At 45.9% G+C, this 15,591-nt stretch overlaps 1 protein-coding gene across 1 annotated transcript in view; it reads right to left on the bottom strand.

Annotated features, from left to right (window-relative positions):
• Window positions 1-3,424: 3,424 nt before the first annotated feature.
• The window catches only part of garem2 (GRB2 associated regulator of MAPK1 subtype 2), a 63,498-nt gene continuing 51,331 nt past the window's right edge, over window positions 3,425-15,591 (bottom strand). The window contains exons 6-8 of the mRNA XM_036976454.2: window positions 14,331-14,966; window positions 9,008-9,168; window positions 3,425-8,873 (exon numbers count right to left, since the gene is read on the bottom strand). Coding sequence (XP_036832349.2) covers window positions 8,285-8,873; window positions 9,008-9,168; window positions 14,331-14,966 — 1,386 coding nt within the window. The 3' untranslated portion in view covers window positions 3,425-8,284. The remainder of the gene's footprint in view (window positions 8,874-9,007; window positions 9,169-14,330; window positions 14,967-15,591) is intronic.

The raw sequence follows: 15,591 nt of genomic DNA, 5'->3' as shown, positions 1-15,591 counted from the left end.
TCCAGATCAGAGGCAGTAGGGATGACCAGGGATGTTCTCTGTTTAGTGAGTCCTCCAGATCAGAGGCAGTAGGGATGACCAGGGATGTTCTCTGTTTAGTGAGTCCTCCAGATCAGAGGCAGTAGGGATGACCAGGGATGTTCTCTGTTTAGTGAGTCCTCCAGATCAGAGGCAGTAGAGATGACCAGGGATGTTCTCTGTTTAGTGAGTCCGCCAGATCAGAGGCAGTAGGGATGACCAGGGATGTTCTCTGTTTAGTGAGTCCTCCAGATCAGAGGCAGTAGAGATGACCAGGGATGTTCTCTTGATAAGTGTGTGAATTAGACCATTTTTCTGTCCTGCTAAGCGTTCAAAATGTAAGAAGTACTTTTGGGTGTAAGGGAAAATGTAGGGAGTAAAAAGTACATCATTTTCTCTAGGAATGTAGTGAAGTAAGAGTAAAAGTTGTCAAAAATATAAATAGTAAAGTAGAGTACAGATACCCCAAAAAACTACTTAAGTAAAAATACTTGAAAGTACTACTTAAGTACTACAAATTGTTATTGCACACCAGCACTTCAGTGTAGGCATTCCCTAAAGGAAATATGCAAATACATGCTAGAATGAGCCAATACTATCTCACAACTACAACACTCTACTCAGCAAATTGGATGTTGTTTATCACAGTGCCATCCGTTTTGTCACCAAAGCCCCATATACTACCCACCACTGCGACCTGTATGCTCTCGTTGGCTGGCCCTCGCTTCATATTCATCTATAAGTCTTTGCCAGGTTAAGCCCCGTCGTATCTCAGCTCACTGGTCACCATAGCAGCACCCACCCGTAACACGCGCTCCAGCAGGTATATTTCACTGGTCATCCCCAAAGCCAACACCTGCTTTGGCCGCCTTTCCTTCCAGTTCTCTGCTGCCAATGACTGGAACGAATTGCAAAAATCGCTGAAGCTGGAGACTCATATCTCCCTCACTAGCTTTAAGCACCAGCTTACAGATCACTGCACCTGTACACAACCATCTGTAAATAGCCCATCCAACTACCTCATCCCCATACTGTTCTTTTTTTTCTCCTTTGCACCCCAGTATCTCTACTTGCACACTCGTCTTCTGCACATCTATCACGCCAGTGTTTAATTGCTATATTGTAATTATTTTTCCACTATGGCCTATTTATTGCCTTACCTCCCTTATCCTACTTCATTTGCACATGCTATATATAGATTTTTCTACTGTATTATTGACTATACGTTTGTTTATCCCATGTGTAACTCTGTGTTGTTGTTTGTGTCGCACTGCTTTGCTTTATCTTGGCCAGGTCGCAGTTGTAAATGAGAACTTGTTCTCAACTGGCCTACCTGGTAAAATAAAAGGTGAAATAAAAATGTAAAACACAACCCAATGGGCACAATTCAGTTGAAAATATGAAATATTTCCCCGATGCCATATGAATGTCAGATTTTTAATGTTTTTTTCCATCAACGAGTGCTGTGTCTGCAGCAGGGCATTATAGGTAATCCAAAGGAGGGAAACATTGAAGCTGTGTTCGGTCTGGGCTTCCCTCCCTGTCTGGGTGGTACGACACACACACACGTTAAACACACACTATGGATACAGACACACACACACTAAATACTGGACACCACCTGACTACAAACACATGGCATCCAATGAGACAGGTTGCTATGTGTGGGTGTGAGGCCAGGTTCTTTCCAATTTGTTGATTCCATTGGTGAGGAGTGTCTCGTAGCAATGATGAGTCTTTATGAAGATGTTTATGGTCATCAGTTCACGCCCTGCCAGCTGCAATTGGACCATGCGAGGGACCCAACTAGGGAGTTCCACAAGTAACCCCGCCCGCTCCAGCTCACCTCCAACCTTATTGGACGAGCCTCAACACTGCTGGGCTCTCATTGGATGGTTTAGTCAGCGTCCTCATGCAACTGCAGTCTGTTAGTATATCTAATCAAAGAACTCTAGGGAGGTGGGGTGTATTAATGCTGTAGACCAGAGAACTCTAGGGAGGTGGGGGTTTATTAATGCTGTAGACCAGAGAACTCTAGGGAGGTGGGGTTTATTAATGCTGTAGACCAGAGAACTCTAGGGAGGTGGGGGTTTATTAATGCTGTAGACCAGAGAACTCTAGGGAGGTGGGGTTTATTAATGCTGTAGACCAGAGAACTCTAGGGAGGTGGGGGTTTATTAATGCTGTAGACCAGAGAACTCTAGGGAGGTGGGGTTTATTAATGCTGTAGACCAGAGAACTCTAGGGAGGTGGGGTTAATTAATGCTGTAGACCAGAGAACTCTAGGGAGGTGGGGGTGTATTAATGCTGTAGACCAGAGAACTCTAGGGAGGTAGGGTTTATTAATGCTGTAGACCAGAGAACTCTAGGGAGGTGGGGGTGTATTAATGCTGTAGACCAGAGAACTCTAGGGAGGTGGGGCTGTATTAATGCTGTAGACCAGAGAACTCCAGGGAGGTGGGGGTATATTAATGCTGTAGACCAGAGAACTCTAGGGAGGTGGGGTTAATTAATGATGTAGACCATAGAACTCTAGGGAGGTGGGGTTTATTAATGCTGTAGACCAGAGAACTCTAGGGAGGTGGGGGTTTATTAATGCTGTAGACCAGAGAACTCTAGGGAGTTGGGGGTTTATTAATGCTGTAGACCAGAGAACTCTAGGGTGGTGGGGTTAATTAATGCTGTAGACCAGAGGACTCCAGGGAGGTGGGGGTTTATTAATGCTGTAGACCAGAGAACTCCAGGGAGGTGGGGGTTTATTAATGCTGTAGACCAGAGAACTCCAGGGAGGTGGGGGTTTATTAACGCTGTAGACCAGAGAACTCTAAGGAGGTGGGGTTTATTAACGCTGTAGACAAGAGAACTCTAAGGAGGTGGGGTTTTATTAATGCTGTAGACCAGAGAACTCTAAGGAGGTGGGGTTTTATTAATGCTGTAGATGTGGTATTTTACACTAAACCTGTGTATGTGTTTCTGATGTTATTTATATTGATGACTGTGCTGGACTTATCCAATAAACTCCACAACATCCACTGTGTGTGTGTGTGTGTGTGTGTGTGTGTGTGTGTGTGTGTGTGTGTGTGTGTGTGTGTGTGTGTGTGTGTGTGTGTGTGTGTGTGTGGTTGTGTGTTTGTGTGTGTGTGTGTGTGTGTGTGTGTCAGACAAATCAAGTGCTCAGTTGAGAGGTTATTTCATTTTCTATTGATCATAGACATCCTTAAGACCTTATTAGACATTATGTTTCAAGGTGTTCAGACCTCATTAGACATTATGTTTCAAGGTGTTCATACCTCATTAGACATTATGTTTCAAGGTGATCAGACCTCATTAGACATTATGTTTCAAGGTGTTCAGACCTTATTAGACATTATGTTTCAAGGTGTTCTATGCAACATGTACTCAGCTATTTAATGTTGAAGCCATCTTAAATTATAATTTTCTTAGAGCACCTTTAACGTCCTCATCACTACAAACCCTGGTTAAACATCCTCATCACTACAAACCCTGGTTAAACACCATTATCATCATCATCATCATCAGTAAAGAGACCAACACTAGCCCTCACCATAGCAAATTACCATAGCAACCCCCTGTAGCAGCCAGAGCTTAGTTAACTCTACAGTTTGTAGTTACTACAGGGCCACAACCAGAGGTTAGTTAACTCTACAGTTTGTAGTTACTGCAGGGCCACAACCAGAGGTTAGTTAACTCTACAGTTTGTTGTTACTGCAGGGCCACAACCAGAGCTTAGTTAACTCTACAGTTTGTAGTTACTGCAGGGCCACAACCAGAGGTTAGTTAACTCTACAGTTTGTAGTTACTGCAGGGCCACAACCAGAGGTTAGTTAACTCTACAGTTTGTAGTTACTGCAGGGCCACAACCAGAGGTTAGTTAACTCTACAGTTTGTTGTTACTGCAGGGCCACAACCAGAGCTTAGTTAACTCTACAGTTTGTAGTTACTGCAGGGCCACAACCAGAGGTTAGTTAACTCTACAGTTTGTAGTTACTGCAGGGCCACAACCAGAGGTTAGTTAACTCTACAGTTTGTAGTTACTGCAGGGCCACAACCAGAGGTTAGTTAACTCTACAGTTTGTAGTTACTGCAGGGCCACAACCAGAGGTTAGTTAACTCTACAGTTTGTAGTTACTGCAGGGCCACAACCAGAGGTTAGTTAACTCTACAGTTTGTAGTTACTGCAGGGCCACAACCAGAGGTTAGTTAACTCTACAGTTTGTAGTTACTGCAGGGCCACAACCAGAGGTTAGTTAACTCTACAGTTTGTAGTTACTGCAGGGCCACAACCAGAGGTTAGTTAACTCTACAGTTTGTAGTTACTGCAGGGCCACAACCAGAGGTTAGTTAACTCTACAGTTTGTAGTTACTGCAGGGCCACAACCAGAGGTTAGTTAACTCTACAGTTTGTAGTTACTGCAGGGCCACAACCAGAGGTTAGTTAACTCTACAGTTTGTAGTTACTGCAGGGCCACAACCAGAGGTTAGTTAACTCTACAGTTTGTAGTTACTACAGGGCCACAACCAGAGGTTAGTTAACTCTACAGTTTGTAGTTACTGCAGGGCCACAACCAGAGGTTAGTTAACTCTACAGTTTGTAGTTACTGCAGGGCCACAACCAGAGGTTAGTTAACTCTACAGTTTGTTGTTACTGCAGGGCCACAACCAGAGGTTAGTTAACTCTACAGTTTGTAGTTACTGCAGGGCCACAACCAGAGGTTAGTTAACTCTACAGTTTGTTGTTACTGCAGGGCCACAACCAGAGGTTAGTTAACTCTACAGTTTGTAGTTACTGCAGGGCCACAACCAGAGGTTAGTTAACTCTACAGTTTGTAGTTACTGCAGGGCCACAACCAGAGGTTAGTTAACTCTACAGTTTTTAGTTACTGCAGGGCCACAACCAGAGGTTAGTTAACTCTACAGTTTGTAGTTACTGCAGGGCCACAACCAGAGGTTAGTTAACTCTACAGTTTGTAGTTACTGCAGGGCCTGTTCAGTTGCAGATAGAAATGCCATGAACAGAGTTGATGTTATTCCTTATTCTACACGTCAAAGGCATATTTGGTCTACAAAAGGCTATTTCTATCTAAAGAATCCAAAACGTTGCATAACAAACACCATGGGCCCATACTGGCAAACATTAGAAAAAGTTTAAGTTCAAGGTTAAGTTTAAGCATCAGCCAATTAAAATGGTTGATGTAGTGTCATGTGACAGAATGCTAAATTGTAGCTGGTCCCATCAGATAACCTGGCACACATTAGCCCTTTGCTAACCTTACCAGGTGGCAGATTATTTCCTGGAACAAATTCCTAATCAGCCTATTAAAGACCTTAGGGCTGGATTCAATCAGATCCGCATAGCGATTATTTTGAGGTGTTCGAAGGTAGAACTGCGTTAGAGCTGTCAAATCCAGGCTATTGGGCAACACAAACACTTTTTACAGAAATCTCCTCGCTATTCAGATTCAATAAATTAGTCTGTCAATTTGAACTAAGCAAGCTTCTGTATTAAATTGTTAATTTTACATCTTGCCTAGTCTACTGTAGCCTATCTAACAGGCCTATCAGGAGTTATAGGCTACCTGCATCTAGCTAATCAAACCATGGCAAAGTTGAATTACAATCATAAACCCAGATTGTATTTAGTAGCCTAGGCCTATTGAAATGACAAATCAATCCTACAGACAGGCCTAGCTATAGCTATTATCCACATAACATAAAATAAGGCTCAATTGACAGAATATATGTGTTTTTACAATCCAAGTGTTTCTTGCGGAGAGATGTTGATATTCTCTGTCCAACTTCATCACTCAAACTCTCCCGTCTGACCACATTTCGCTACAAATTACATCGCCATTCCTTCTTAATTCACTCAATAACGTTAAGGAAGGGTTAACGATCGCAAGAGCAGCTTGTCACCGATTTGATGACTCCAACGATCTGATTGAATCGAGACCTTAAACTTGTGCTCTTTCTGTAATAGGTTGACTGTCCAGCAGACTGTCCAACATGTTCACCTTGAAATATGGAGATTTAAATGCTCTGCACACTTCACTAATCACCCTCCAAGTGGCAGTATATCTCTCCTCCAATCAATTTTTACCTTTGTTTAACTAGGCAAGTTAGTTAAGAACAAATTCTTATTTTCAATGACGGCCTAGGATCAGTGGGTTAACTACCTGTTCAGGGGCAGAACGACAGATTTGTACCTTGTCAGCTCGGGGATTTGAACTTGCAACCTTCCGGTTACTAGTCCAATGCTCTAACCACTAGGCTACCCTGCTGCCCCAAGAAGAATAGCGAAGGCACACCTTCCGGTTCATCCAATCGGAAGGTACACAGCATCTGATTCAACCAATAAGAAGGGACATGTAGTTGGCTAACCTAACGTTGCAGGAGGAAAATAAATGCCTAAGCGGTGTTTCCTTCTTTCTGGTCCTGACGAGAAAAACATTTTTACTGTCGGGGGGGGGTTCTCTTCTGTACTGTTCAAACAATCAAGTCAATGTGGAGGAGGAGTTAAGATGGAGTGTCGCCTTGTTAACGTCCTAAAGTGGAAGTCATGTCACAGGCTGCCCACTGAGGAAGCTGCCCACTGAGGAAGCTGCCCACTGAGGAAGCTGCCCACTGAGGGTGACTACAGCGAACAGACAGAAAGTACAAGGTGTGTTCATGGGTATGCTACTTTTGCAAACAGGGGACGCTCAGTTCTCATCTGGGCTAAGTTGGCACTCCTGGTCCGCTGAAAAATGACGGCAAAGCCGCCTGGTAGAGTAGACGGCAAGGCCGCCTGGTGGAGTAGACGGCAAGGCCGCCTGGTGGAGTAGACGGCAAGGCCGCCTGGTGGAGTAGACGGCAAGGACGCCTGGTGGAGTAGACGGCAAGGCCGCCTGGTGGAGTAGACGACATGGTGGAGTAGACGACAAGGTGGAGTAGACGACAAGGCCGCCTGGTGGAGTAGACGACAAGGCCGCCTGGTGGAGTAGACGGCAAGGCCGCCTGGTGGAGTAGACGGCAAGGCCGCCTGGTGGAGTAGACGGCAAGGCTGCCTGGTGGAGTAGACGACAAGGTGGAGTAGACGACAAGGTGGAGTAGACGACAAGGCCGCCTGGTGGAGTAGACGACAAGGCCGCCTGGTGGAGTAGACGGCAAGGCCGCCTGGTGGAGTAGACGGCAAGGCTGCCTGGTGGAGTAGACGACATGGTGGAGTAGACGACAAGGTGGAGTAGACGGCAAGGTGGAGTAGACGGCAAGGCCGCCTGGTGGAGTAGACGACATGGTGGAGTAGACGACAAGGTGGAGTAGACGGCAAGGCCGCCTGGTGGAGTAGACGACATGGTGGAGTAGACGACAAGGTGGAGTAGACGACAAGGCCGCCTGGTGGAGTAGACGACAAGGCCGCCTGGTGGAGTAGACGGCAAGGCCGCCTGGTGGAGTAGACGACAAGGTGGAGTAGACGACAAGGCCGCCTGGTGGAGTAGACGGCAAGGCCGCCTGGTGGAGTAGACGGCAAGGCCGCCTGGTGGAGTAGACGACATGGAGTAGACGACAAGGTGGAGTAGACGACAAGGTGGAGTAGACGGCAAGGCCGCCTGGTGGAGTAGACGACATGGTGGAGTAGACGACAAGGCCGCCTGGTGGAGTAGACGACAAGGCCGCCTGGTGGAGTAGACGACAAGGTGGAGTAGACGGCAAGGCTGCCTGGTGGAGTAGACGACAAGGTGGAGTAGACGGCAAGGCCGCCTGGTGGAGTAGACGGCAAGGCCGCCTGGTGGAGTAGACGACAAGGCCGCCTGGTGGAGTAGACGACAAGGCCGCCTGGTGGAGTAGACGACAAGGCCGCCTGGTGGAGTAGACGGCAAGGCCGCCTGGTGGAGTCGAAAGACAATCCAACACAGATGGAATAGTGAGAAACTATTTATTGATCTGACAATTTCCTTATCTGTATCTTATCTTATCTTTTTATCTGTAGTGTTTATCTGTAGTGTTTCAGTTAGGGGCAACCTTCGCCTCGAGCGGCTTTACAGTACTTCATCAAAATAGCAAACCTTGCCTTCGTCCTTTATGTATATCGCACAGGAGGTTGGTGGCACCGTAATCGGGGAGGATGGGCTCGTGGTAAAGGCTGGAGTGGAATGCTATCAAGTACGTCAAACACATGGTTTCCATTCCAGCCATTTTTATGAGCCGTCCTCCAATCAGCAGCTTCCAATGTTGTGATAAACACCTTGTGACAGTGTCACAATAGGTGTTAAATCTTGGGCCTCCAACCCTGTATGAACTGTGTGATCTTGGTGACGTGCAATCGGCTGAGATGGAAGTCATGTGACAGGGTCTCCTCGTCGAGCTGAACCAGGAGGCTACCGTCAACGCGCTCTCTCTGGAACACGCCCACCGCTGCCTCTGATAGGCCAATGAACCTCAGACTGGCAGACACCTCCTCCAATGAGAGGGCAGACAGGTCAGTGGGCGGGCGCCAGGCAGGGTCACTAGGCGGAGTCGACCCCTCACATGTCCCGCCTCCCTCGGCGCCTCTGGAGAGCTCTGCTGTCTGATTGGCTGGTATAGGCTCTGGGGAAGGGCAGGGGGAGGGACTAGGGCGGTTAAAGGGGTTAAGTGCTCCGAAGGGAGCGAATCGACTCTGAGGGGGCGGAAGCCTCAGCCGGGAGAAGGAGGAGGAATTATAGCTCCACGGCTCCACCCAGGTGGCCTGCGCTGGCTGGGGATTGGCCAAGCTGTCAGCAGGGAGAGCAGGGATTGGCTCAGGGCTGATGTGGAAGGGGTCAGTCCAGGAACATGGATAACAGTAGATAGATGAGTCTGGAGGAGAGACAGAACAACTAGAGAGAGAGGGAAGGATGAGAGAGAGGGATATGGTTAGTGTGTGTGTGTGTGTGTGTGTGTGTGTGTGTGTGTGTGTGTGTGTGTGTGTGTGTGTGTGTGTGTGTGTGTGTGTGTGTGTGTGTGTGTGTACCTGTTGGGTGGTCCAGAAGAGTAATAGGAGAGATGTGTCTGAGGGAAGCGGGGCGGGACCGGTGGACTGGGGGTGGGGCTTGGACAGGAAGGGGAGGAGTCTCCTTTACAGCATCGAGGAGGAACTGGAGGAGCGATCAGGAACCTGCACTCTTCTCTCACCTACACACACAACCACACACAGAGTGGTTTCTATAGAGTCTGAAGAATTTCCAGAGGAATGTGCAAGGAATGTGTGTGTGTGTGTGTGTGTGTGTGTGTGTGTGTGTGTGTTGGCATGCTGGTAAATGTCACTCTCAACCTTTCACTCCTGAAACACACTCTTCAGCATACACACTGCATTGTTGGTTAGGAGCTTGTAAATCAGCATTTCACGGTAAGGTCTACACTTCTTGTATTCTGCGCATGTGAATAATAAAGTTTGATTTGAAACACACAGAGTGAGTGTGTGTGACCAATTCCAGTAAGTGTGTATCAATAATTCAGTCTCATCCTGAGTTTAACAACCAGATGGAGAGAGAGAGAGAGAGAGAGTGGGGGGAGGGGGGGAGGGGGAATAGAGGGCTTTTTTTTACACCAAACCAACTTTAGCATGAAGATGGATAGAGGGCTTTTCTGACACAAAGCCAGATTTAGCATGAACAGCACCATTAAGGGTTTCCACCATTTTGAAATTTCATCTTCTACTTCTGACAGTCGGAAGACAAACTGTGTTGTCTGAACAGGTATGAACCCAAGGTTGATGATTTACTGCCACCTGGAGGGTGTTGTCTGAACAGGTACAAACTAAACTTAAGCACGGGAAGTATAGAAATAGCACACATAGAACAGATATGCCTTTTCTTAGACTTGCTTTCTATGTGAATTTGGTGAGATTGTCCAAAACGTTACATATTGCAGCTTCAACATCCTCCAACCGAGGTTCCTACCGAGGCTCCTACCGAGGCTCCTACCGAGGCTCCTACCGAGGCTCCTGCCGAGGCTCCTACCGAGGCTCCTACCAAGACTCCTACCACGACTCCTACCGAGGCTCCGGCCGAGGCTCCTACCAAGACTCTGGCCAAGGCTTCTACCGAGGCTCCTACAGAGGCCCCTACCGAGGATCCTACCGAGGCCAGCTACACCCCCCTGTTGTTTTCTCGGAGGAAAAAAGTATGTTTAAAAACGATACGCAAGTAATCTTTTTATCTATAAAATGTCTGGCACAACTATTATTATTTATTTTTTTACACAACACATATAAATGTGATTCCAACCCTGTAAACATCATTTGGGCCTCCCAGGCGGTGTCACAGCCGGCCATGACCGGGAGCACCGCCCGGGGAGGGTTTGGCAGACCGGGTGCCTGCACGTCCTGATCTTCACCTCTACCGAGTTGCTGCACTGAGGCAAGGTCGTAACTATCAATTCTAAAACAGGTAAATGGGGTAAAACTGTTGAATAATCAAATAGTAAACATAATTTGATTGATGACGTGCTAAAATGTAGGAGAGTCATTTCATACAAGCACAACGGTTTCCGCTCCTCGATTACCTTTGACCTTAATCAAAAGAAGGAGAGGACGCGAGGATTTGAGCAAAACAATTGATAATCTCCTTCATCCCTCCTAATGACCTGAATCGCCTTCATTCATTGGCTGATCCCTCCTAATGACCTGAATCGCCGTCATTCATTGGCTGATCCCTCCTAATGACCTGAATCGCCTTCATTCTCCTAATGACCTGGATGGAATTCTGTTCTTCCTTAACCTATGGGATGTCCCACCCAGTGGACTACTTACAAATGGAGACATCCCTCATTGGTGCTGCCCATGCTGTCACAGATAGGAGAGGTGCTCTCTAGGTATCTCTGTGGCATAGATAGGAGAGGTGCTCTCTAGGTATCTCTATGGCATAGATAGGAGAGGTGCTCTCTAGGTATCTCTATGGCATAGATAGGAGAGGGTATCTGTATGGTATAGATAGGTGGGGCTCTCTAGGTATCTCTATGGCAGGGGTCTCCAAAAGGTTGATCGCCAGCTACCAATAGCTCGCAGCCCACCTATAAGTAGCTCCCCAAACAATTCTGAAAGTACAGTGCCTTGCGAAAGTATTCGGCCCCCTTGAACTTTGCGACCTTTTGCCACATTTCAGGCTTCAAACATAAAGATATAGAACTGTATTTTTTTGTGAAGAATCAACAACAAGTGGGACACAATCATGAAGTGGAACTCATTTATTGGATATTTCAAACTTTTTTAACAAATCAAAAACTGAAAAATTGGGCGTGCAAAATTATTCAGCCCCCTTAAGTTAATACTTTGTAGCGCCACCTTTTGCTGCGATTACAGCTGTAAGTCGCTTGGGGCATGTCTCTATCAGTTTTGCACATCGAGAGACTGACATTTTTTCCCATTCCTCCTTGCAAAACAGCTCGAGCTCAGTGAGGTTGGATGGAGAGCATTTGTGAACAGCAGTTTTCAGTTCTTTCCACAGATTCTCGGTTGGATTCAGGTCTGGACTTTGACTTGGCCATTCTAACCCCTGGATATGTTTATTTTTGAACCATTCCATTGTAGATTTTGCTTTATGTTTTGGATCATTGTCTTGTTGGAAGACAAATCTCCGTCCCAGTCTCAGGTCTTTTGCAGACTCCATCAGGTTTTCTTCCAGAATGGTCCTGTATTTGGCTCCATCCATCTTCCCATCAATTTTAACCATCTTCCCTGTCCCTGCTGAAGAAAAGCAGGCCCAAACCATGATGCTGCCACCACCATGTTTGACAGTGGGGATGGTGTGTTCAGCTGTGTTGCTTTTACGCCAAACATAACGTTTTGCATTGTTGCCAAAAAGTTCAATTTTGGTTTCGTCTGACCAGAGCACCTTCTTCCACATGTTTGGTGTGTCTCCCAGGTGGCTTGTGGCAAACTTTAAACAACACTTTTTATGGATATCTTTAAGAAATGGCTTTCTTCTTGCCACTCTTCCATAAAGGCCAGATTTGTGCAATATACGACTGATTGTTGTCCTATGGACAGAGTCTCCCACCTCAGCTGTAGATCTCTGCAGTTCATCCAGAGTGATCATGGGTCTCTTGGCTGCATCTCTGATCAGTCTTCTCCTTGTATGAGCTGAAGGTTTAGAGGGACGGCCAGGTCTTGGTAGATTTGCAGTGGTCTGATACTCCTTCCATTTCAATATTATCGCTTGCACAGTGCTCCTTGGGATGTTTAAAGCTTGGGAAATCTTTTTGTATCCAAATCCGGCTTTAAACTTCTTCACAACAGTATCTCGGACCTGCCTGGTGTGTTCCTTGTTCTTCATGATGCTCTCTGCGCTTTTAACGGACCTCTGAGACTATCACAGTGCAGGTGCATTTATACGGAGACTTGATTACACACAGGTGGATTGTATTTATCATCATTAGTCATTTAGGTCAACATTGGATCATTCAGAGATACTCACTGAACTTCTGGAGAGAGTTTGCTGCACTGAAAGTAAAGGGGCTGAATAATTTTGCACGCCCAATTTTTCAGTTTTTGATTTGTTAAAAAAGTTTGAAGTATCCAATAAATGTCGTTCCACTTCATGATTGTGTCCCACTTGTTGTTGATTCTTCACAAAAAAATACAGTTTTATATCTTTATGTTTGAAGCCTGAAATGTGGCAAAAGGTCGCAAAGTTCAAGGGGGCCGATTACTTTCGCAAGGCACTGTACATGCAATTTTCACGTGTTCCACCGCAAACCGTCATAAACAAATCTCACAAGTATCAGACACCGCAAGCTCCCAGCTACTATCTAATCTAGGAAACACTGACATTATCCAACCGCTGGTTAGCCACTATTGGTTTAAAAAGCCAAAAAACGAACACAATATCTACCAATTAATTTCCAATAATATTGCCCCTGTCTTTCTGTGTGGTGCGCGTGTTTGTCTATTACTCCATGTGAAGCAAGTTGATGTGATAACCGTCTTGTGGGTTGACAGAAATACTAGATACTAGACTATGTATGTATAGTAATGTATCTATGTAATACTAGACTAGGTAGAAATACTTTCCCCAAAACCTTCCCAATTAAAGCTGCAATATGTCCCTATTTGGGCAACCCAACCAAATTCACATAAAAATGTATGTTATAGATCTGTCATTATCATTTAAAGCAAGTCTAAGAAGTGGTAGATCTGTTCTATGTGAGCAATTTCTATGCATCCCGTTCTTAAGATTTGTTTTTGCGTCTTTTTTACAATTGTTTTTGCATAGTGCATCTTGAAATGTTAACTGCAAAGTAGGCTCACCTGGCAGAAGTACATAATTTGTATCTATTATTTGCAAATGTTGCCATGAAATGAGCAGCAGCAGTCCAGAACCATCACTAGACCGGCAAGTTAGACAGCACATTCCTCACTTGCTAGATGCACAATGGGAGGGGGGGGGGGTCGACATTTGTTAGTTTTCTTCCAAACATAAAAAATAAGGTATTTAATATGATGTAAGCATTGAAAAAAACTCAGACCACCGTTGTTTCTCTATGAAAAACAAATACAAATTTAAAACCGGGGGGGGGGGGGGAATGGAAAACATTATTTGTAAAAAAAGTAAATACAGATTTCATAGGGCCCCACCCCTTAGAGTTGTTTTTAACCATTATTTCAACAGGTATGTTGACAGAAAACATAGTGCACTACTTTTTCTTGTACACTAAGGACCCGGGAAGAGTAGCAGGGGAGAGGAGAAGAGAAGAACGGGCCTATCTCTATGGTATAGATAGGAGAGGTGCTCTCTAGGTATCTCTATGATATAGATAGGCGAGGGTATCTCTATGGTATAGATATACTAGAGAGAGCACCTCTCCTCTCTCTGGTATAGACGGAGAGGTGCTCTCTAGGTATCAATATAGTATAGATAGGAGAGGTGCTCTCTAGGTATCTCTATGATTTAGATAGGTGAGGGTATCACGGTATAGATAGGAGAGGTGCTCTCTAGGAATCTCTATGGTATAGATAGGAGAGGGAATCTCTATGGTATAGATATACTACAGAGAGCACCTCTCCTATCTCTGGTATAGACGGAGAGGTGCTCTTTAGGTATCAATATAGTATAGATAGGAGAGGTGCTCTCTAGGTATCTCTATGATTTAGATAGGCAAGGGTATCACGGAATAGATAGGAGAGGTGCTCTCTAGGAATCTCTATGGTATAGTTAGGAGAGGGAATCTCTATGGTATAGATATACTAGAGAGAGCATCTCTCCTCTCTCTGGTATAGACAGAGAGGTGCTCTCTAGGTATCAATATAGTATAGATAGGAGAGGTGCTCTCTAGGTATCTCTATGGGAGAGACTCACTGCGTCTGATTTTGGAGGTACAGGGGGCGGGGTTGATACTCTTGTCACCATGGCGAGGCGGGCAGTCCCCAGCAATCCATCCAAAGAGGAAGAGGAATGGACGGAGATGCGGTTTGGCTCTGACTTCCCCAGGCCCTCTGCAGTCTGATTGGTCCACAGTTCCTCGTAGGGGATCTCTTCACTGGTCTGCAGCTCAGCCTCTGTCCAATTGGGAGAGAGGTACTCTGTCCCCTCCCCTAGAGAGTCTCTGCAGCGTTGCGATTGGCTGACGTTGTCTGTAACTCCGCCCCCAGCGAACACACACACGGACAGCAGCTGAGAGTCCTGAGCTGACACACACACACCTCCCCTCCGCGGGCTCACACACACACCGTCCTCGCTCACACACACTCTCTCCTCGCTGAGTTCTGGACGTGTCTCACGGACGGCTCGACTGTACCCATCAGGGTCGAAGCTGGCATGTTGCCGTAGCAACAGGCTGTCTGTAGTTGCCGAGGGCGTAGCCACAGAGAAGCGCGGCATGCAGCGTAGCAACAGGAAGTGGGAGGGAACCAGTTGTATTGGCCGTACGACGAGACACAACACCACTGTCTTACTGACAATGTTCAAAAGCTTGTAGCGATGCCCCTCTCTCACCTGGAGTCAGACAGAATCACACAGTTAGTCACCTACAGTACAGGGCACAGTTACACAGTTAGTCACCTACAGTACCGAACACAGTTAGTTACCTACAGTACAGAACACAGTTAGTCACCTACAGTACAGAACACAGTTACACAGTTAGTCCCCTACAGTATAGAACACAATTAGTCATCTACAGTACAGAACACAGTTAGTCACCTACAGTACAGAACACAGTTAGTCCCCTACAGTACAGAACACAGTTAGTCATTTACAGTACAGAACACACAGTTACACAGTTAGTCACCTACAGTACAGAACACAGTTAGTCACCTACAGTACAGAACACAGTTAGTCATCTACAGGACAGAACACACAGTTACACAGTTAGTTATCTACAGTACAGAACACACAGTCACACAGTTAGTCACCTACAGTACAGAACACGGTTTGTCACTTACAGTACAGAACACAGTTAGTCACCTACAGTACAAAACAAACAGTTACACAGTTAGTCACCTACAGTACAGAACACAGTTACACAGTTAGTCACCTACAGTACAGAACACAGTTAGTCACTTACAGTACAGAACACAGCTAGTCACCTAGAGTACAGAACACAGTTAGTCATCTACAGGAC

Source organism: Oncorhynchus mykiss, chromosome 4 (genome assembly GCF_057628025.1).
Source record: "Oncorhynchus mykiss isolate SJ-2025 chromosome 4, ASM5762802v1, whole genome shotgun sequence".
Taxonomy (NCBI): Eukaryota; Metazoa; Chordata; class Actinopteri; order Salmoniformes; family Salmonidae; genus Oncorhynchus; species Oncorhynchus mykiss.
The sequence above is the reverse complement of the archived record's forward strand: the minus strand, read 5'-3'. Positions and strand labels throughout refer to the sequence as shown.